The sequence below is a fragment of the Telopea speciosissima genome, chromosome 8 (assembly GCF_018873765.1).
Source record: "Telopea speciosissima isolate NSW1024214 ecotype Mountain lineage chromosome 8, Tspe_v1, whole genome shotgun sequence".
Classification (NCBI taxonomy): domain Eukaryota; kingdom Viridiplantae; phylum Streptophyta; class Magnoliopsida; order Proteales; family Proteaceae; genus Telopea; species Telopea speciosissima.
In genome coordinates, this window is record NC_057923.1 from 50,707,676 (window position 1) to 50,731,517 (window position 23,842).

A 23,842-nucleotide genomic window follows, 5' to 3' on the forward strand; every position below is an offset into this window, starting at 1 on the left:
CAATAATGCATATCAAACACTGACTAAGTTTTACTTCAATCATATGCATGATTCTAAGTATCGGTGTTGTATCATTCAATACCAATTTTGCTAGTCATTAATATTATATCAGTTGCAAGGTACAAACAAGGGTTAAAATGGTCAAAAAACTCATTTCTTCAAGAAATTCAAGAGTGATTTTATCCGATATAATTGATCTGTCGATACTGTATTGATATGATATCAATTCTATATGTTGCCGATACCCGATCCAATACCATGCACTAAAACCATAACCATACGAAAGGAAAAATTTCTTCATCATGGATGAAGCTAGTGACCTAATGATTAGACCTTTTGAATTATCATTACATTCCCACCTGCCATTGACAAAACTACCCTTCCGTGTGGTCATTGGACAGTATCGATGTCCAGGCAATAAACAACATGATTGGGTGACTGAACTGACTAGTTGAGTCTAGTCAAAAAATCTTTTCCAACGTGGCATTGAGTGCAATGCACATCAAACAGATTAAAGCAGAAGATAAAAAGAGAAAATCAGATTAACGAAAAACAAACCTTCAATAATAATAAATATTAAAAAAAAAAAAGGGGGAAAATCCAGAAATTCGAATAGCAATAAAAAAAAGCCTTGAAGAGATTGTTCTTGTGGAGTTACGATCAGAACCTGTCGGGATTCATATATAGACATCACAATCTTAATTTCAGTGGATTGACAGGCACGAATTTTATCATTAACTCGCTTTCCCCCTTTTCCTTAAACCTAATACCCACAATTTCCAAATCTCTGATTGATAGAAAGAAGGAACCCTAACCCTTGCCACAAATTAGAAAAGAAGGAATGTTAAGAAGAAGAAGAAGAAGAAGAAAGAAAGAAACGCTCAGAACTTCTTTGAGGGTTGTGTTGCAGTCACGGACCGGCTCCGAAGAGCCTCGTCTTTGCACACAGAATATGATGTTCATCACCGCGTAAAATTATATCGAGGGAGGGTGTTTTGTGTGGAAGACGAACTAAACTATTTATAGAGATGATGGGAAACCCTAAATGCTAAACCCTAAATCTGGCACCAACGAATGAGAAGATATTAAAATCTGCATCATCAGAGCCGTTCATTTGATGTATATTATAACATACATAAACCGTCCAAAGTGAATCACGTCAACCCATACTTCTGGTCAAATGTTTCGTTCACGAGATGGGTTTTAAGAGTTTACCCAAAAAAAAAAAAGAGATGGGTTTTAAGAATTGGGAATCGGATTTGAGGTATCGGTATTGTATCGTTTGTATACACATCGGTTTTGTTAATCACCGATACAGATACTATATTGATAGCACGGTACAGACAAGGGGTAAAAGTGTCAAAAAAACTCTTTTTTCCAGACCGATATTGTATCGATATCATATTGTATCGACTTTTTAGGTTACCGATACCCATTCCGATATCGTGCACTAAAAACCATGGGTGCATTGGATGTGACCGAACTCGATTTTCACCAATCCGACATAATCAATTCGCACACAAAAATTAAATCTTAGAAATTCGATGTTTTTGAATCTGAAGACCAATTCTAGGATAAGCATCAATTTGGGCCAATTCCGATCCAATCCGATTTGGATCGGAATCACCAAAGAACGATTCAGTCCCAGATTCCATGTTTAAAAATCCTAACCCCATGTCTTTTGTTTTTTTGGTGAACACCCTGATCCCATGTCTTTAGAAGGAGAGAGTGTGACACCTGCATATGTTTTTCTTTTCTCATTCACATACCTTTCGGAGGCGTGCTGATTCCATGGTATGCGTAAGGGTGTCAACAGACCGGGCTGGGCCAGGCTTGTCTTGAACCCGAGCCCAACCCTAGGAGTCTTAAACTAAACCCAAGCCCAGCCCGGCCCTGCCAAGGTCAAGCATACCCTCAACCCAATCCGACCCTGCAGGGTTTTTCCAATGCCCAATCACAGCCCCCGCCCAGACTATAAGAAATAGAGCTGAAATTAAGCAAAGTCTATTCCAAGACTTGACCTGTGACCACTTGGTCATATAATAGCAACCTTAACCATTGCAGTAAGGGCCATAATTAATATATTACAGAAATATATACTAAATAATATAGGGTCGGGCTGCCCTACCAGGGTAAGGCCCCAACCTAGGCCTGGCCTGGCCTGGCCTGGCCTTGCTAGGGCTAGGAAAACAGTAAACCCAATCGACCCTATATTAAACATAGGCACTGCTCAGCCTTGTCCGGGCTCAGGGCGGGTTCGGGCTGGCCGGGTTTTTTTGACACCCCTAGGTAGGCGCATTCTGACGAATTTTTTTAATTTTTGGCAGCAAGGGTGTGGGATTCTTGATCTAGTCTTAGTGGGTGGGTCTAAGAAAAATATTTAGATTGATATTTTGTTTTTTGAAATGGTAATTGATATGTGAGTGCCCAAGATGGTAGATTGCAAGAACAATTGAGGTGTTGGAAAATTATCTCCTCTAGTTCCCTGACCGTTCCAATTCTCTAGTCCCTCTAATAAGGGGGGTGGATCCCATTTGGGCCGAGTATTTGGGCAGAGGTAGGGTGGTCATTGTGCCCCCTTGTTATGGGGACTAGGCAAGGCAGGGAACTAGAAGGGATAAAGATCGAGGGGGTGTGGGGTGCACAACAGCGGGGAGAAAGGTGCGATGCTGCAGTCAAAGTCGTGTTATTTTTAATCTTTTAATGTTTTGTTTTTGTTGACTCAAATGGGTCAAAGTGTATGAACGATGTGTACAAAACACATGCAAATGTAATTGTAAAAATCAGTTCAAGTGTTGAAAAAGAATAACTAAAAACTATAGAGGAGTTGAGATGTAAGGTTTTAGATCTTTATTTTTTTCTCGGACTTTTTTTTCGTCCTGATTTATTGGGTTGTGCGTCTTTCCTCTTATTTTTATCTTTTTTTTCTTCATCCCTTTTTTCCCATCTCTTGATCATTCTTCATTTTTGTTTAATTAATCCTTACTTGGTTTTGTTTGCATCCATGCAGCCGACCCCATTAAGTGGGGATAAGGATGAGATTGTTATTGTTGTTGCATATAGGTCGAGAAGAGCGTCCCAATGCATGAAGCTGCATCAGGGAGATACTATTTTCATGTTTTGAATCCACAACCTAATGGTTGCAATTAGGGGTGCAAGTTTGGCCCTGTCGGCCCGAACCCTCCCTGGTCCTCCCTAAGCCTGAACAGGGTCTCGATTGAGATATTCGGCCTTGAGCGCAGATGAGTCAAGGTCGGGTCGGGCCAGGGTTGAGGCCTCGAGCTAAGCAAGGCTTGGTCCAGCCTGACCCTATTTTAAGTTATACTATAAAATATATATTGATATAATATATATATTATAAACTTTAAATGTCACCCACATTTTGTTATATAGTATATTATATATAAAAATAATAAGTGATATAATACATTTTATTATAGTGTTATTTTACGTAAAATTGATAATTTTCTCCCCGGCCCATTCCAGCCCATGCATTTCCTTCCCCCTCCCCATGATTAAGGCCAATCAAGGTCAGCTCGGCCCCGTCCCTGAGGGCGGGTCAGGGCTGGATTTTTTAGGCCCTGAGCCCAGCTAAGGAGACTCAGGGTTGGGCTAGGGTTCTATAAAGTCCGGCCTAACCCGACCCTATTCCAGGCCTAGTTGCAATAGCCAACTTAACCCTTTCCCTAAGGTTCACCAACTTGTCTATTTACTTGGGATAAAAACAAAGAAATCAACAGTAGTTGTTTATTGCCTAAAATTGGGGCTGCAAGTGTCTCATGGTTCATATCAAAAGTAGAGGTGTAGTAACACATTCTCATACATCATGAACATGAACCTGGAGCAGTTTCTCCTCAGAGGTTCCTATTGTCACCTTGAAGCTTTGAGTTGAGTTGGAATTCACAGATGGGTGAGTGAGTGTTGCATCATAGTCTCCATGAAAGAGTGAAATCTCAAAGGTTCCATTGTTGTCTGTTGAACCAACAAGGTTTCTTTGTGTCCATTCATTGATCAACTTGTCCACTACATCACCTGTAGGATGGTTCTTGAAATTGTTATCTGTCAAGCACATCTTGTTGCAACCCTCAGGATGCCAACCTGCCCATATTACAATTCCATTGATAGCTGGATGGGCATGAGCCTCCCTTAGAATCTCTTCCAAGAACTGTGCCTGTTCAAGAAAAAAACCAAAAATAATTAAGGTGAATTTGTCAATTCACCTACATCATTCTCTTTGGGTAAGGGTGTTAACCGGTTTCGTGTTGATTATTCGGTTTAATTTTGGTTCAATTCAAGACAAAAATTGCAAAAATCAAATTGAACCGAACCATGAACAAGAATACATTTTCAAAACCAAAACCAAACCAATTCAGTTCGGTTTCGTATTTGATCTTATATGGTTTTAATTCGGTTTCATATTCGGCTTAGGTCATATTTTAGGGGTTTGGGCCAACATCTTCATCAACATAAAACCCTTTACCAAACATTAAAAAGGAATAGAATTTATCGTCTACATTGATTGACTAAAAAAAGAATATTATGACCAAGTGGTCAAGTGGTCATGGGTTTGAGTCTCTAGAAACAGCCTCTCTACAAAGCAGGGGTAAGACTGCGTACATTATAGAAACTAGGTTATTTTGTTTCAATTCAACGGTTTTAGTCATGAAACCAAACGATCAAAAAAATATTTCATCTTTTGAAACTAAAATCGAACCGATTTACTTTGGTTCATTTCAAATATCCGGTTTTGGTTTCGATTTATGATTTCGGTTCTAAATTGACACCCTTACCATTGAGGCTATAAACATACTTATTATTCATATATAACAAACCCAAAAAATATTTACCTGAGATGGATTACTTTCAACATCCAATTCTGTGATCCAAATGGGAAGCTTTGCTGCTGCAAGAATATCAAGAGAAGATCTCATGTAAGGAATGTTAGGTGTTTGGAAATGAGACTCAAGCCCAATTCCAATCTGCCTAGTATTAGCTGATTGAATCTCCCTCAACTTCTGAACATACTTGGCTGGTGTTGACATTCCATCTCTACTATCTTCTATAGTATTGTATTCATTCATAAACAATGTTGTGCCACCATCAAGTTGATGTGCCATTTGATAGAAAGAAGCGGAAGCATTACTCCCTAGCTTATCTTCATAAAATGAGAAATGCAAGTTTTCATTAACAACATCCCATGCAATAACTTGTCCTTTATATCTTGTCACAATGGAATTAATCTTCTTTTCTGTTGCTTGCCTTAGTCGATCAGGGGAAAGTGATTGAACCCCATTGGGTTGAAACTTTGGGTCATCCCATAAAATATTGTGACCTCTTACTGAAATTCCAGATTGTTTGGTATTGGCAAGCATGGCATCAGGAACTGAGTAGTCTTCTTTACCAGGAGAGGGCTCAGTGCTGTACCATTTCATCTCATTTTCAAAGGTGGTGACACTGAACCTGGAGATGAACCAACTTTTATAGGCAGGGTTGTCTATGGTTTCCTTACTTATGGCACTGCCAAAGGGAAAGCTTGCTTTCATTTGTTGTATGGAGATTTTTTGTTATACCCGTACCCCGGGATATAATTAAATATCATTTCTTCTCGTGACGTGTAGATACCGCTGCCATGTATGCTGGTGACCTGTTCTCCATGATGGTCAAACCTAGCTACAAAATCATTGACCACAGCACGGGTTTGCCTGTGGAGGAAAGATTCCTCAACCGCCAGTGGAAAAAGTTCGTTGACGGCGACTTCGTCGATTACCCTCCAAGTACCAGCCCGGGAAGCGAGGAGTTCAGGAGAGAGCATCCTGGACCGTCACCTCAGTTGGATATTTCGTTCGGTGATGAGCTTAGCATTGCCGTGGCGGTTGTTGAGGTCATGGGTAATAAACCATGACAGGGGGAAAGGTAAGTTCTAGCCTCAAGACTTATTAATTATTCTTCCCTTGGTAACCTCGAAGTGCGGGTCCGGGCTTGAACCGCTCGAGCTATTTCATGAGAGAAGGGAATAATTTAAGTTTGGGTCCCGCGTACCTTTAGGAAGTACATTGGGGACTTATACCCATCTCTTTTGAACCCATCTAAGAATGGGCTTTTTCCTAATTAAGGTTGTGGGCAGGCCCATTTAACCTATTGACCCAATGATGGGTTATTCCATCCACTTACCCACATAGGGCTAATGGGTTGACCCATTAAGCCTCATGACCCATTTGACTAGAGGTACCCAAATACCCATTTATTATAAATGAGTCCATGAGGGAGAGAGAGAACATCACTTCTCCTTCATCATTCTCTTCTACCCTAAATCGTGGAGGAGAGAAAGAGGAGAGAAAGAGGAGAGGAAGAGAAAGAGGAAGGAGAGAGAGGCTTGGAGGAAGGTGGAGACCCCATCTCTTGGGCCATAAATCGTGGAGCTCTCATCTTGGGGGTAGGTAAGCTTCTTCCTTCTTCTATTTTGGATTTTAAAAGGGGTTGGGTAATGGGAGAGATTGACCTAGATCTCTCTTGGAACCTAGGGAGTCGATGGAGCATTAAAGCCAAGCTATGGTAGAGTTATTTCACTCCATTATGAGCTCTAATGTGAGGGTTCTCATTGCCATTTGAGAGATTTAAGGTTGGACCCTAATGAGCTTAGGATGGAGTTTTCTTGAAGTCCTTGTGCTTTAAAACCACTTGAAATGGGGTCCTTGGAGGGGAATCCTTCGGATTTTGGACCTGAAGGTGTGAGGGTTTACATGTGGGTTCAGACCTGCAAGAAACCACCCTGAAATTATCTTCCCGAGATGGATTCTGTGAAGGTCGGATTTACACTCGGTTTCGATTTTCGAAACCACATCCGCATCCGACCTTGACCAAAATTGTCCTGAGTCCCCGTGAAGGTCGGACTTACACTCGGTTTCGATTTTACAAACCACATCCGCATCCGACCTTGACTAAAAGCGTCCCGAACCCCGGTTTCCTAGGATTTACATGTGGTTGCAGAATTTTGGCATGAAACCACTCCTGCAACCACTTCGTTCCTGAAACCTTATACTTAAGTGTTTATGGGAGACCTTTTGGGGATCCGTTCCCTTCGCTCGTTTAACCTTATTTCACTCTTTGTATAGGTTAAAATATTCACTTTTGTGGCTTTTGCTTGATCGAGGCGACAACTGATAATCTTGGTGCTTGGCGTATACGTTGTGAGTGGGTTTGGTCGTTTGGGCTTGTTATTATTATTGCATTATATATTATGTAATCATTATAATTAATAAGCATGTTTGCGCATATTGCATAATTTTATATCTATTTGTTATAATGTTGATTGGTAATGTTGTACCTTGATGGGTCTCGGTGCCGGTGGGTACCGGTGCCGGAACCCCGAACACTATATACATTTATGAAGAAATTATGTTGAATGTCATGTTGAACTGTATGCGCCGTGCCGTGCTGGTAACCGGGCACTAAACCAGATGAAAAGTTGATGCGCCCGGATTACCTCTCGGGACGATAGGACTTGCATGTAATATATTTGTGGCTAGGATTTCACACCCTTATGCTACGACCCTTACCAACAGGGGTTTAGGTGTTGGGTAATCAGTACACCGGATTCTGTGGAGGTGGGAGAGGCCAGTCATGGTAGTATTGGTTATCAGGGGTCTGCCACTGAGTGGTCTTGGAGGCTTCGATCGGCGTAGGTCCCACGTGACAATTGAGGTTTCATTGTGGCGATAAGTTAAGTGACCCACAGTGTCTCCCGAGTTGTCACGATAGCATATGCCATTGACTTAGTTGTTTGTTAGGTGGAAAAATGGACTTAACATGTGCATGCATCATTGGACTATGTGAATTGCGTGTTTGTGCATTCCCATCCCCTCACTGGCTCAGTGGAGCTAACCCCCTCGTGCGCACACTTTTTAGATTATGGTGCAGGTGACGGATATCTCGCGGGACTTGGAGTTCAGCCCTCGGGATACGATGAGATCGGTGAGGAGGAACCGGAGGCCGTGTTTGAGGAACATGGCGACGGGTGTCCTTGCGATGATTGTGCCTACGGGCCGTGAGGATATTCGGGACTCGATCCCTTTTTGATTACTTTTGAGGCTAAGGCCTATGGTGAAATACTTACTGTAATACCATTTTTGATAGTTATTAGATGGTCATTGGAAATGTAACTAATTACTGTATTTATCATCTAGTTTTGAACATCTTGTAACTATTCGATTTATACGCTTCGCAATACTACTGATCCTTGGAATGTAATATTCCTCTTTTCTGCATTCTAATGTTATATTGTGTTAATATTGGATATGACTGTGCGTTGGGACACTGTGTCAGTGATCCGGGCGGTTTAGTAGGATGACACGCGTCGTCCTAGTCACCCTTTATATGATATTATATTCCTTATGCGGAATAGGGCGTGAGCGTGGTATCGAGCGAGATGCTGCACCACCATATCTAGCGGAATTGTGATTTACTCTACACAATAGGTTGCTAAAGTAAAAGCTTCTAACAATGCATAATTGGAATGTGTGCGAATGTTAGGGAGAAAGCCGAAGACAATAGCAAATAATAGACAACAGTGGAAGGAAAGACATGTGTATATATTTATATATATATTCCTTAATTCCAGCTGTGAATACATTTTCCATAAGCCAAATGAGTGTTTACAACAAAATTCAGCTGAACTGTAGACTTCAAATTCTTACAACCGAGAAAAAAAAAGAAAAAAAAAAATAAAATTTACTACATGGTAAGATAAATAGCTAGGAGTCCATAGAGAGCATGGTGGGAATGGCCAGGAGGTCTACTGCTCCATCTCATCATCACTACTGGGCTCATCCTCTGTGCCCTCATCATGGAGGTAGGAGTGCAAGTCCTCCATCTGCTGCTCGAGGCTCTCCATGCGTCTGTCTGATGCATCGAGCCTAGTGTTCACTCCTTCAAACCCCTGAGCCATGCTGGTGCTCATCTGGCCCAGAGCTACAAGAATCCTGTCGATGTCAGACCCACTAGGAGCAGTGCTGGATGAAGAGGCCGCATGCACAGCCTGCTGAGGAGGAGGAGGCTCCTGTACCTGAGGCTCAGGCCCGTGACCCTCTGCTGGGACCAATGGCTCCCCATCACTATATGCATCCATCGCAATTCGCATCCTCGCCACTGCATTACGATCTAGAGGTGGATCTTCGGTTAAGTCTTGATCCTCCTCACTCAAGTCAACTCCAAAATGCTGGAAAATAGTGGTGAGCAACCTCCCATAGGGTAAATCTAAGTTCCTCCTGGGATTTCGCCCCGCATGATCCATGGTCCGCATGATAATGTAGGGCAGGCAGATGGGAATGCCTTTGTAGAGGTGATAGGCCACATAGCCTACGAAGATGGAAGGCATGGTGCGGTGACCTGCTATAGGCAAAATGTTGTGCTGCACAATCCGGCTCAATATCCTGGGAGAATTAGCAAAAGAAGTCTCAGGCACTTTCTTCTCGAATGCCCCATGTGTAAGCTCCTGTATAATTCCCTGTATGCCTCTCTCCGAGAAAGGAGTAGGGATTCTTCCATGGTGCGCAGATGAGGTCTTCTCTCCCAGGATAGCTACATTGAGGATGCCCGCCAACCGTGCCCCGTGAAGGATATGGTGACTCCCTTGACATAAGAGAGGATCCGGTAATCTCGCGTGCCTAGGTTCTCGGTGTGCAGGTTGGCGTAGAAGTGACGAATGAGCTTGGGATAGAATGGCTCTGGAAGGTTGAGGAGGTTGGACCACCCCAGTGCTTCAAATCTCGGCCCTACTTTGTAGGCCTTGAGGTCTTCCAGTACCACATCTCTCCCCTCCAAGATACTCTTAAAGCGAAAGTGGTCTTGGTACATCTCCTGTTTCTCTAGGTCTTGGAACCATAGTGCATCCAAAGCAGCTGGGGCAGCTTGTTCGGCCCGTGCACGCCTTGTTCTAGGAGCCATTTACTTCCCTAACCTGCAACCAAGGAAGGCCAAGAATACAGAAACATATTAAGTCCATGCTTGGATATTAAGGTCTAAGCAAATATACAATGAAAGGAGATAAGGAATTAGGACCTAGACCTCGATTCCTACAACAGATTAACCAAATTACAGCAGGAAATTTTCTAGAAAATTTGGTTGTGAATGGTCTAAGGAGTTAGGAAAAAGGGGAATGTATGGCCACTATATAGATGCAATCATAGAGAATAAATGTACATGGCCACATTATGCTTGGAGAGCATTATATTATGCAAGCAATTAGTTCAAACAAAGTTGGACTGATTTGATAAGAAATATACTAAGAGATCCAAAGAGGAAATTTTCAGATTTGTGTTTGGAAGTTGAATGGCATAGTAAACAATATACATACATGGCCATAGTATACCTAAAACATGAAGTTTATACTAAATACCTAGTTCAAGCAATATATGGAGCTAATTTGTAGTAAATCATGCTTGAATCTCTAAAAGAAAATTTCAGATGTGATTCTTGAAGTTCCAATTTGCAAGAAGTAAATAAGTAATGGCTTGAGACAACCCCAAATTATATACACCAAGCCTACCTAGCAAAACTGAACCTGATTTGGGCAAAAAGGAAATAGAATTTCGGTTAGGGTTTTGGGATTTCTCCAAAATCCAACCCAAACCCATGGTGAAGGTGCAAAATTGGGGGAAATACCTCAACTAGGTTGCATATGATGGGAAACGAAGGTAGGATGGACAAAAATCCATCTATATAGCTAGGAGAAAACAAAAAAAAACCCAAACCTTGTAAACCCGAAATGGATTTTGGGGTTTCTCCATAAGAGAAGTCGAAGGGAGAAAGAGATAGATCGATAGAGAGGGAAGAGGTCATACCTGAACTCGATCGGATCTGTTGATGAATGGGATTGAGTGCCAAAAATCCACCTAGAAGGGTAAGGGAGCAAGGAACGAGTGCGGTTTTGGGTTCTCCAGAGCGTAGGGGGTGTTTAGAAATAGGAATTTGGGTTTTGGAAGTGGAGTTTCGAGTTAGAAATTCTGTTTTGGACCATGCGGTTTTACACTCGGATGCACAATTTTGAAACCGACTGTGAATCCGCGGTTTCCCGAGACCAGACCTTGGTCCTGTGAATGTCGGATTTACACTCGGATGCAGCCTAGTGAAACCGCATGTAAATCCGACCCGGCCAGAAAGGGTTTTTTGGCCCTGTTTTGCTTAACCAACTTGTTTCTAATGCTTATTACCCTCATTATTGCTACCCTTACCCCTCGTTTAACCTGTGTTTACCTTTGCAAATCGATTCTTGATTGGTTTGCTTAATATTGCTATTGTGCCTAAAACTGTGGGTGTTGACTGTAACCAGGTGTGAACCATGGTTAATACACGGTCAAATGCCAACCGTTCTCCTGCTAGGGAAGAGGCCGGTGAGGCTTCGAATACTGTTCTACCGGTAGCATCGCCAATTAGTAATAATGCGGATGTCGCCGCGTTGTTGAGCAATAGGTTGCAATCCATGGAACGAGAGCATAGGGAGGCGCAACAAGAGCAACGCCAATTTATGCAAAACATGACTGCTATGTTCCAAGCCTTTGTTAGGGAAAGGCAGCCAGTGCCTCCTCCTGTGCAAGTCAATCCTCCCCCACCTGCCCCTGTGGGTTCTGCTGTACCTAGTGTTCCTCTGGCTCAAGATACTGTCGGAATTCCTTTGACACAAGAGGTGCCAGCACCTACTCTACCTCCCACTTCGGTGACTCCTCCAGTCCAAGCGGTGGCTCCGGCTTGGGTAGATCTTTGCTAGGTGTCGGAAAGATTTCAGAAACATCGTCCTCCAACCTTCTACAAGATGGCCCATGATTCCTTTTTCCCGGCAACATTTATAAGGGATCTTGAGAGGATCTTTGAAGTGATACAGTGCAATGACACGGACAAGATCCGGTGTGCTACCTACCAGCTCCGGGGTGATTCTGATGCGTGGTGGCTCTCCTCTAAAGACCATTTTTGGACAACTCACCCAGAGGCAACTTGGGCTCAATTCAAGGAAGTCTTCTTCAAAAATTTCTTCCCTCAAAACTTCCGTGATAGGAAGGAGTCTGAGTTTATGAGCTTCTTTCAAGGATCCAAATCGGTCCTTGAGTACCAGCAAGCTTTTGAGGAGCTGTTTTACTTCACCCCGGTACACATGAAGGCCGAGAATGTGAAGGCTAGGAAGTTTGAAAAGGGGCTTAGACCTAGCATTAGTATACGTGGTGCTACACAAGTACCCTACTTATCTTGAGACGGTCCAGGCCGCTAAGGTGATTGAGGACCAGAGAGAGAGAATTACAGGGCCATTCAGTGGTAAAGACCCATGACCTCTCACGAACCTAGGGGATCCACAAAATTCCAAAAGAGAGGATCCTACACTACTACTTTTCCGATCCAGTCCCGGAGGTCAGATGCGGTGCAAGCGCCCAGGCCTACATCAACTCCTCACTATGGTTCCCAGACTCTTATATGTTATAATTGCAAGGAGTCCGGGCATATGGTTCGAGACTGTCCTCATCCTCGGATGATAGGTCCTCCAGGTGCAGCTACACAAAAGGCACCCCAAGCCAAGGCAGTTGTGCGTTCTCTTCTTCCTGCTCCGGCCCATAGATCTCAAGGTCGGGTGTATTCTGTGACAAATGAAGAGGCCCAGGCCGATCCCAGTGTTATTACAGGTAATGCACTCTACTCTTAAGATGTGCATACTATAGCTTTTGTTTCTATGATTGGTTGTCTGTTGCTTGTCAGGTGTCGTTCTTGTTTGCTCTCAACCTGCTTATGCTTTATTTGATTCGGGGGCATCACACTCTTTTGTGTCCCCTAGTTTTGCTAAGAAGATGTCCATTGAACCAAAGCTAATGGCCCAGAAACTGATAGTCAGTACACCAACGGGTAGCAAGGTTGAACTTAACTCGGTTTGTGATCCTTGCCCGGTATGTGTGGGTGGTCACGGACTCGAAGCAAGCTTAGTACTGCTGGATATGAAAGACTTTGATGTGATTTTGGGAATGGATTGGCTATCAACTCACAAAGCCGTCTAACTGCTCGTTGAGAGGAAGGTTCTATTCAAACCGTGAAGGTGAAGAGTTTGTGTTTATGGGTACTAGGCGGGAGAGACCCAAGAAAGTTATCATCTCTGCCCTCCAAGTACAGAAGTTGTTGGCAGAGGGATGTCAGTGTTATCTAGCATCTGTGATAGACACTGAAGCCAAAGGCAGGCCTTTGGAAGAGTTGTGCGTGGTGAAAGACTTTCCAGATGTCTTTCCTGAGGATCTAACGCGGTTGCCACCAGATCGCGAGACAGAGTTCATGATAGATCTGATTCCTGGTGCAGCCCCAGTATCCAAGGCACCTTACAGGATGGCCCCAACTGAGCTAAAGGAGCTACAAGAGCAGTTGAATGACCTGTTGAAGAAGGGTTTCATTAGACCCAGTGTATCTCCTTGGGGAGCACCTGTGTTGTTTGTGAAAAAGAAGGACGGTAGTATGCGTCTGTGCATTGACTACCGTGAGCTCAACAAATTGACAATCAAGAACCGGTATCCTTTGCCTAGGATCGATGACCTATTCGATCAACTACAGGGTGCGAAGGTGTTCTCGAAAATTGATCTCCGGTCAGGGTACCATCAGTTGAAGATCAGAAATAGTGATATCAGCAAGACAGCATTCAGATCTCGCTATGGTCATTATGAGTTCTTGGTCATGTCCTTCGGGCTGACCAATGCCCCGGCCGCTTTTATGGAGTTGATGAACCGGGTGTTCCACGATGTTCTAGACAAGTATGTCATTGTCTTCATTGATGGCATCTTGGTCTATTCCAAGAGCGAGGAGGAGCATGCAGACCATCTCCGCCTAGTATTGCAACGCCTAAGGAGAAGCGGTTGTACGCCAAATTCGTAAGTGTGAGTTTTGGCTACAACATGTGGCATTTCAGGACACCTTGTTTCGGTAAGGGTATAGAGGTTGACCCTGGCAAGGTGAAGTCGATGTAGTTGATGGGCGATACCCAAGAATGTGGCGGACATTCGTAGTTTCCTGGGACTAGTGGCTATTACGGGAGATTTATTGAGAACTTCTCAAGGCTCTCCGCTCCTATGACACGACTGACCCGAAAGGGAGTGAAGTTCGAGTGGTCTGATAGATGTGAAAAGAGCTTCCAAGAGCTCAAGCAGAGGCTGGTTTCCGCTCCAGACTTACCATTCCTAATGGTACTGGAGGGATGGTAGTCTGATGATGCATCTAAAATGGGCTTGGGTTGTGTTCTAATGCAAGATGGGAAGGTAGTGGCCTATGCTTCTCGGCAATTGAAGGACTATGAGAAGAACTACCCGACCCATGATTTGGAGCTTGCATTGTGGTTTTCGCTCGAAGATCCGGAGACATTATTTATATGGTGAGAAGAGCGAAATATACGTGATCACAAGAGCCTCAAATACTTCTTTACAGAAGGAGCTCAATATGAGGCAGCGACGGTGGTTGGAGTTGTTGAAAGATTATGATTGTACTATCCATTACCACCAGGCAAGGCAAATGTAGTAGCGGATGCACTGAGCGAAAATCTCGATCCTTGTCACTGGCATCACTAGCAGTCAGTGAGAAACTCATTGAGGAAGCTAGAAGGATGGACCTGGAATTACTGGTTGATGGTGTTACCTTATCTCTATCAGCTTTATCAGTACAATCCACACTGGTAGGGCGAATTCAATCAGCCCAGGCTTCTGATGAGGAGATTCAAAAGGTTATTGAGGCTATCAAGGGGGACACGCAGCGGGAACTGGATTTTACTTTAACAGAGAGTGGTGTTCTCATGTTCAGACAACGGCTATGTGTTCCTAGTAACCCTCAGTTGAGGAAGGAAGTGTTAGCTGAGGCCCATGACTCTCCCTATTCTATTCATCCAGGTAGTACGAAGATGTATAGAGATCTGAAGGAATATTACTGGTGGAGTGGAATGAAGAGGGATGTGGCTGAGTATGTGGCAAAATGTCTTACTTGTCAGCAGGTGAAGGCGGACAGACAGCGACCTCATGGCCTCTTACAGTCATTGCCTGTTCCAGAGTGGAAGTGGGAGCATGTTACCATGGATTTTGTCACCGGGTTGCCCCGCACGCCTAGAGGTGTCGATACCATATGGGTTGTCGTTGACAGATTGACAAAGACGGCTCACTTCATCCCCATGAAGATTACCTATTCGATGGACAAGCTGGCTCGCTTGTACATTGATAATGTAGTTCGTCTACACAGAGTTCCTGTCAGCATCATCTCCGATCGGGATCCCAGATTTACATCTAAGTTCTGGGGGGGTTTTCAGAAGGCAATGGGTACACTGTTGAGTTTTAGTACAGCCTTCCACCCTCAAACCGACGGACAGTCGGAGAGGACTATTCAGACATTGGAAGATATGCTCCGAGCTTGTGCCATTGATATGCAAGGCAGCTGGGACGAGCATCTCTCACTTATTGAGTTTGCTTACAATAACAGTTACCAGGCTACTATAGGCATGGCACCGTTTGAGGCTCAGTATGGGAAGAAGTGTCGGACACCGTTATATTGGGACGAAGTAGGTGAACGGCGTATTCTTGGACCCGAGTTGATTCAGGCAACATGCGAGAAGGTGGACTTGATTCGTGAGCGGATCAAGGCGGCTCAGTCCAGGCAGAAGGGTTATGCAGACTTGAGACGGAAGGACCTTGAGTTCACTGTTGGCGATAAAGTGTTCCTTAAGGTATCACCCTCCAAAGGGGTGATGCGTTTCAGCAAGAAGGGCAAGCTGAGTCCGAGATTTATAGCTACTTTTGAGATCCTTGCACGGATTGGACCGGTGGCATATCGGTTAGCACTCCCTCCATCTTTAGAAGGTGTGCACGACGTCTTCCACGTGTCCATGTTGAGGAAGTATGTCCATGATCCAAGCCATGTATTGACGCATGAACCACCAGAACTTGCGGCCGACATGTCCTATAAAGAGCTGCCTGAAAAGATTTTGGACAGCAAGGTTGTTCATCTTCGCAACCGGCCCATTCATTATGTGAAGATAAAATGGTGCAACCATCCGGAAGAGGAAGCTTCTTGGGAGGCAGAGGTAGAGATGCGGGCGAAATACCCTTTTCTTGCCTATCTACAAGGTACATCAAATTTCGAGGACGAAATTTCTTATAAGGTGGGGGGGATGTTATACCCGTACCCCGGGATATAATTAAATATCATTTCTTCTCGTGACGTGTAGATACCGCTGCCATGTATGCTGGTGACCTGTTCTCCATGATGGTCAAACCTAGCTACAAAATCGTTGACCACAGCACGGGTTTGCCTGTGGAGGAAAGATTCCTCAACCGCCAGTGGGGAAAGTTCGTTGACGGCGACTTCGTCGATTACCCTCCAAGTACCAGCCCGGGAAGCGAGGAGTTCAGGAGAGAGCATCCTGGACCGTCACCTCAGTTGGATATTTCGTTCGGTGATGAGCTTAGCATTGCCGTGGCGAAGCTGTTCGGGGTCATGGGTAATAAACCATGACAGGGGGAAAGGTAAGTTCTAGCCTCAAGACTTATTAATTATTCTTCCCTTGGTAACCTCGAAGTGCGGGTCCGGGCTTGAACCGCTCGAGCTATTTCATGAGAGAAGGGAATAATTTAAGTTTGGGTCCCGCGTACCTTTAGGAAGTACATTGGGGACTTATACCCATCTCTTTTGAACCCATCTAAGAATGGACTTTTCCCTAATTAAGGTTGTGGGCAGGCCCATTTAACCTATTGACCCAATGATGGGTTATTCCATCCACTTACCCACATAGGGCTAATGGGTTGACCCATTAAGCCTCATGACCCATTTGACTAGAGGTACCCAAATACCCATTTATTATAAACGAGTCCATGAGGGAGAGAGAGAACATCACTTCTCCTTCATCATTCTCTTCTACCCTAAATCGTGGAGGAGAGAAAGAGGAGAGAAAGAGGAGAGGAAGAGAAAGAGGAAGGAGAGAGAGGCTTGGAGGAAGGTGGAGACCCCATCTCTTGGGCCATAAATCGTGGAGCTCTCATCTTGGGGGTAGGTAAGCTTCTTCCTTCTTCTATTTTGGATTTTAAAAGGGGTTGGGTAATGGGAGAGATTGACCTAGATCTCTCTTGGAACCTAGGGAGTCGATGGAGCATTAAAGCCAAGCTATGGTGGAGTTATTTCACTCCATTATGAGCTCTAATGTGAGGGTTCTCATTGCCATTTGAGAGATTTAAGGTTGGACCCTAATGAACTTAGGATGGAGTTTTGTTGAAGTCCTTGTGCTTTAAAACCACTTGAAATGGGGTCCTTGGAGGGGAATCCTTCGGATTTTGGACCTGAAGGTGTGAGGGTTTACATGTGGGTTCAAACCTGCAAGAAACCACCCTGAAATTACCTTCCCGAGATGGATTCTGTGAAGGTCGGATTTACACTCGGTTTCAGTTTTCTGAAACCACATCTGCATCCGACCTTGACCAAAATTGTCCTGAGTCCCTGTGAAGGTCGGACTTACACTCGGTTTCAGTTTTCTGAAACCACATCTGCATCCGACCTTGACTAAAACTGTCCCGAACCCCCGGTTTCCTAGGATTTACATGTGGTTGCAGAATTTTGGCATGAAACCACTCCTGCAACCACTTCGTTCCTGAAACCTTATACTTAAGTGTTTATGGGAGACCTTTTGGGGATCCGTTCCCTTCGCTCGTTTAACCTTATTTCACTCTTTGTATAGGTTAAAATATTCACTTTTGTGGCTTTTGCTTGATCGAGGCGACAACTGATAATCTTGGTGCTTGGCGTATACGTTGTGAGTGGGTTTGGTCGTTTGGGCTTGTTATTATTATTGCATTATATATTATGTAATCATTATAATTAATAAGCATGTTTGCGCATATTGCATAATTTTATATCTATTTGTTATAATGTTGATTGGTAATGTTGTACCTTGATGGGTCTCGGTGCCGGTGGGTACCGGTGCCGGAACCCCGAACACTATATACATTTATGAAGAAATTATGTTGAATGTCATGTTGAACTGTATGCGCCGTGCCGTGCTGGTAACCGGGCACTAAACCAGATGAAAAGTTGATGCGCCCGGATTACCTCTCGGGACGATAGGACTTGCATGTAATATATTTGTGGCTAGGATTTCACACCCTTATGCTACGACCCTTACCAACAGGGGTTTAGGTGTTGGGTAATCGACACCGGATTCGTGGAGGTGGGAGAGGCCAGTCATGGTAGTATTGGTTATCAGGGGTCTGCCACTGAGTGGTCTTGGAGGCTTCGATCGGCGTAGGTCCCACGTGACAATTGAGGTTTCATTGTGGCGATAAGTTAAGTGACCCACAGTGTCTCCCGAGTTGTCACAGTAGCATATGCCATTGACTTAGTTGTTTGTTAGGTGGAAAAATGGACTTAACATGTGCATGCATCATTGGACTATGTGAATTGCGTGTTTGTGCATTCCCATCCCCTCACTGGCTCAGTGGAGCTAACCCCCTCGTGCGCACACTTTTTAGATTATGGTGCAGGTGACGGATATCTCGCGGGACTTGGAGTTCAGCCCTCGGGATACGATGAGATCGGTGAGGAGGAACCGGAGGCCGTGTTTGAGGAACATGGCGACGGGTGTCCTTGCGATGATTGTGCCTACGGGCCGTGAGGATATTCGGGACTCGATCCCTTTTTGATTACTTTTGAGGCTAAGGCCTATGGTGAAATACTTACTGTAATACCATTTTTGATAGTTATTAGATGGTCATTGGAAATGTAACTAATTACTGTATTTATCATCTAGTTTTGAACATCTTGTAACTATTCGATTTATACGCTTCCGCAATACTACTGATCCTTGGAATGTAATATTCCTCTTTTCTGCATTCTAATGTTATATTGTGTTAATATTGGATATGACTGTGCGTTGGGACACTGTGTCAGTGATCCGGGCGGTTTAGTAGGATGACACGCGTCGTCCTAGTCACCCTTTATATGATATTATATTCCTTGTCTGGAATAGGGGCGTGACATTTTTGCACCTGCAAAGGTTTTTCCATCAGCATTTACTACTTGGAATCACACCTTTCTCTTACGTACCTGCAGCATGGAATTTTTCACATTCATCAATCCTACATAGTCTGTGTTTGTGTCAATGGAAAATATATCCCAAGAATTTTGTTTTAAAAGCAAAAGAAAATTATGGGCAGGAGTTCAGTGTGGGGGAGCATGGCCCCTATGCACGTGGGCCAATGGGAGCACACGTGGTGGCATCAACGGGCAGTCTTTAGTCATTACCGCCTTTCATTGGGGGGGGGGGTAGAGTGGTTATTCCCCCTCCCCTCATGTTTGGGAGCAACCGAGCAACGCGTGTACACTCCCCCACAGAGAACTTTCTCACGAAAATTATATATGAATGAAAAAACAAATTTTTTTTGGTGGATAAAAATTTTAGGAAGAAAGTTCTTTGTGGGGAAGTGTACTGCCCAAGCCCAAACACAAAGGGGGTAAAATGACTGCCAGCCTCATGCCTCATGAAAGGCGAAAATCCCACCCCATGATGCCAATGTGTGCAGTCTCCTTGGTCCCTAGGTGCACGGGCCATACTCATCCCCCATAGAAAACAAGCCAAAATTTTATTAAAACCCAAAGGGAAAAAGAGAGAATAGCTTAAAGATCAGAGACAAACTGGAGCTAGCAAGCACACTACAGGGCCTAAATACAAAGCTCAAAGAAATGACTAGAAAAACAAACAAAACACAAATTTGTGAATGGTTGTAATGAGACAACATTACAAAATAGATACAAATTGATCATCAAGGATTTTTTTTTTTTTTGTTTTTTTTTTTGGTTACCTTCTCAATGCTTCGATCTTGGTGTGACCTCCCTTGTTTCTTGGTGAATGGTTGTAATGAGACACTATCAACCCAGATCTCCACTGTTGTATTCTTGCTCTGAAGCATCATCATCCATCATTTTACGTACATCACAGTGACAATAATTGAACATAGAATTCAACTGGGAACACACACATTAAAAAAAAAAAAAAAAAAAACTAATAAAATGCAACAGTTGGTTCCTCAAAATAGAGTTCAGCAAGTCCAGATGAGTTCAAAGTGAGGCCACCTTTAAGCATGGACCAGCAACCTGACTCAGCATGAATTGCACCTGCAGGTATCATACCTCCATTTGTGCTAAAAACAGCAGTTACTGCCTCATTTCCTTTAACCACCTGTACCCATGCTGCGTAAGAGATCAAATATTTAGTTAACTTCAGAATTAAGCTTTAGTTAAAAGCAATTCTACAAATGGATATTAATTTAATGGGGAGCGCAAGGGCCATGCGTGCAGCAGCCAATGAGAGTGCGCGTTGGCATCTCGGGGGCAGGGCGGTCATTTTGGTCCCCCACTGTGTCAAGGTGTAGTCCACACCCCCATAGAACATTTTCCCTAATTTAATTTAGGGGGAGCATTCTCTGTGGAGGAGCACAGGGGCCATGCACAGCCAACGAGATCGCATGCTGTGGCATCTCTGGGGGCAGAATTTCTGCCTTTTTGCCACCCACTGTGTATGTGCGTGGCCTCCCCCGACAGAGAACATTTTTCATAATTTAATTTAGGGGGAGAGCAGGGGGATGCGCACCAACGAGAGCGCGGGCTATGACATTTGTGGGGGCGGGATTTCTGCCTTTCATAGGGGCAGGGCCCAACATTTTGCCATCCACTGTGTCTGGGCGTGGCCTCCCATGTCTCCCCCCCCCCCCCAACCCCAAACACCCATACACACACACACACATACAGAGAATATTTTTCCTTTAATTTAATAAACTTAGTGAAAGACGAATTACCAGAAAAGGTGTACAGCTTATCCTTAAGCAGGTAAAGCTTTTGGGAGAAGCTATCATAGGGCTTGTTTCTACTATGAGCAACAATGAAGCTGTTGCCTTTCTCTGATGAGCGATGCTCTATTTTTGCATTCCCAAATATGGACCAGCCACTCAAACCATGGTTCAACTCTGGGTTTTTTATGATCCCTCCTCCATATTGGGGTTTGAAGGTTCTGCCAAGCACTGCCCAAAAATCAAATTAACTTAGTTAGACCAAAATTAGGTTAATTAATTGGTTTTATCCTTCAATTTGTATATATATATAACACCAATATGTATGTAAAGCTTGCCTCGATGGTTGCTGAATAATCATAGGATAAAGCCTCAACTGCAATCCCTGCAACCAATAACCAAACACTAATTTTTTAGCTTAGCTTACAATAGCTTACAATAGCCCAACCTGACCCTGTTGCAACCCTAGCAATGCCAAAGGTGGGACTACCCTAAATCTCTTTTTTTTTTTTATAAGAAAACAACGCCCAGAATGGCAATTTGCAAAAGAAAACGAAAAACAAAAAAGACACACAACACCAGAGATTTACGTGGTTCACCCCCAAGATGGAAAGCTACATCTACGGCCGAGCAATAGAACAAATTTCACTATCTCTTGGAAATGTTAAAAAACCTATCATACAGCCCTCCCAGAGATAAGAACATATATCCCAAAATATACAGTTTCAAAGATCTTGATGAGCTCAACACAGCACACCGCCTCTGGCAATGATGTACGCCATTTTTTGGCACTCTGAGATCGTTTCGTGGCCTAAACGGCCCTCCAAAGATCCCAACTGCACTTTCTGGACCGAAATCGGGCTTCACCAATAACAGTTTTGTATCCATAGCCAATATATATATATATATATATATATAAAGAGAGAGAGAGAGAGAGAGAAAATAAAGGGGGGATTCTACCTTGTTCATTCAAACAGTCTACTGAAGATGGGGAATAACAAACCTGTAAAAAGAATACAGAAGAGGAGAAGCAGAAAGTTCTCTCCAAAAACACCAATCGCCATTAGATAATGCCACGTAGAACTGTTAAGAGAATGTTGAAGAGGGAGGAGTGGAAGGGAGAGAAGAAAATTGAATCACAGGCAATGGCAGAAAGGAGAGGACAAAGGGAGGATATATAGTAGAATGGCTATTGTTTATATTGAGAACAACACAGCAGATTTTGTAAGTCATAATTTCGTATTAATTGCAATATTTGGATTGATTTCTTACCCAAAAAAAAAAAAAAAATTGGATTGCTTCATAGTTGTGTTGGTTACATAGGATCTTATGAGTCCATTAACACAAGTGGGTAGAAAGGAAAGAAATTTCGCTAATTTGGGTTATGTAATATTCTTTGTAATCCTTCATTTAGTGAGAATTTGAGCTGAAACAGCATTAGTGCTCGACCAAAAAAGAGAGCATTAGTGAGGTCAATGAGATTCATAAGTTTTGGTAAGTCATTACTTAGACACTTGCATGTGTTGTAAAGAAGAGAAAATCACATGATCCTGGCAATGGCGTAAAACTCTATTTATTTTGTTGAGTCAAGTGAGTCAAGAGACTGGCTTCATGGCTTCCAACTTCTTCTTACTTATGTCCCCCCCCCCCCCCCTTCTTTTTCCTTGGCTATGAGATAGTGCACGACCTCTTCTTCGGCTTACGTTTATGACCTACATAGTAAATGGAAAAATGAAAATCCAAAGTATATCTTTGGTAATAAATTTGGGATCATAGGTCAATATTTGTAATTAGGGGTGCATGTTTGGTCCTGACGGCCCGAGCCCGCCCTGTGCTTGAAAAAGGCTTGGATTGAGATATCTTGGTCCTGAGGGCGGATCAAGATTGGGAATTTATGGCCCTAAGTCAGAGTCGGGTCAGGCTAGGGTTGAGGCCTCGGGTTGAGCTTGACCCTGTCTTCTTCTTTATTTTCTTTCTTCTTCTTCTTCTTCTTCGACCAACCCTGAGAGTGGGTTAGGGTTGGATTTTTCTAGCCCTAAATCTGGGTCGGGCTAGGCTTGGGCCTAGCAAAAGGGACTTACAGTTGGACGGGTTTTAAAAGGCCCGATCCAATGCGACCCTATTGCAGCCCTATATGTAATAAATCATTAGAGATTTAATTTAATCATTATTTACTAAAAATTGATGGAATTAGACAAGTTGTATTTATAAAGGACGTAATATAAATCCTCTATTTATTTTGTTGAAATTCTTACCATATATTAAAGAAAGTAAAAAATGGAAGTTTCAGAATAGAGTTATGTATAATACTTATTAGTAAATCTTATTGTAACCAAAGTTGGTGGGAAAAATTTTATAATCTTTTTTTTCTTTTTAATGAGGTTAAATTATGTCATTTCACATGTCTACTAAAATATTAGCAAGTCACTTTCAAATTTGAAAGCCTATTTTTTATTCCTATATTAAATAATTTCTGAGAATAAGACAAAGCAAATCGAAAGATGGTTACAATTTCGCACTTCACCATTTTGGTGACAACAAGATGTACCCATATTTGTTATAATGAGACGAAGATGTATCTCGTAAGTGGTTAGCCAACTCACCTTGAACTCACTAGGGAGTTACTTCCAAAGTCCAAACAACTTGGACAAGCGAGTCGATATTGGTAATAAATTTACCTCGAAGTTGTAACGTCTCAAGAAGACGGCATAGTATTGACTCGCTTGAGAGATCGTTGAGGTGTTCTCATCAAGAAATGGATTAGTACCAGGGGATTTGGGAGATCGGTGAAGGAGCGCAAGCTTAGTCTCACATCAGCTAGGGAGGGAGATGCTTATCTATTGATTACGGCCCATGGACCAAAACGGACAATATCACGTCAAGAGAGGGGTTGGGTCGTTACAAAAGCTGTCAAGCCAAGTCAATTCCAAAATTTGTTTACTAACTCTTTGTTAATCTTTAAGAAAAACAAAAAAAACACTTCGTTAAATATATAGAGTTTTCTATAATTTTGGGACAATTTTATT

At 43.2% G+C, this 23,842-nt stretch overlaps 1 protein-coding gene and 1 non-coding gene across 2 annotated transcripts; both read right to left on the minus strand.

Annotated features, from left to right (window-relative positions):
* Nucleotides 1-656: 656 nt before the first annotated feature.
* On the minus strand, nt 657-743 carry LOC122638434. Its single transcript, XR_006329432.1, has one exon. It is a non-coding gene; the product is annotated as a small nucleolar RNA snoR14 (small nucleolar RNA).
* A 3,074-nt stretch (nt 744-3,817) lies between these two features.
* Nucleotides 3,818-21,880, minus strand: LOC122672405 (endo-1,4-beta-xylanase 5-like). Its single transcript, XM_043869885.1, has 7 exons — nt 21,820-21,880; nt 20,826-21,047; nt 20,057-20,220; nt 19,833-19,931; nt 19,059-19,077; nt 4,848-5,536; nt 3,818-4,171 (listed from the first exon to the last, which is right to left on the minus strand). The coding sequence occupies exons 1-7, from the start codon at nt 21,878-21,880 to the stop codon at nt 3,818-3,820; spliced, it is 1,608 nt and encodes a 535-aa protein (XP_043725820.1).
* Nucleotides 21,881-23,842: the final 1,962 nt, after the last annotated feature.

What these genes read in the sequence shown, in the direction of transcription:
- LOC122672405 (XM_043869885.1), bottom strand. Translation starts at nt 21,880, where the DNA reads ATGGCGATTGGTGTTTTTGGAGAGAACTTTCTGCTTCTCCTCTTCTGT. An exon ending in TAAGCTGTACACCTTTTCTG is followed by an intron (nt 20,221 to 20,825) that starts GTAATTCGTCTT and finishes TCTCTTACGCAG; the next exon opens with CATGGGTACAGGTGGTTAAA. An exon ending in TTGCTGAACTCTATTTTGAG is followed by an intron (nt 19,932 to 20,056) that starts GAACCAACTGTT and finishes ATGATGCTTCAG; the next exon opens with AGCAAGAATACAACAGTGGA.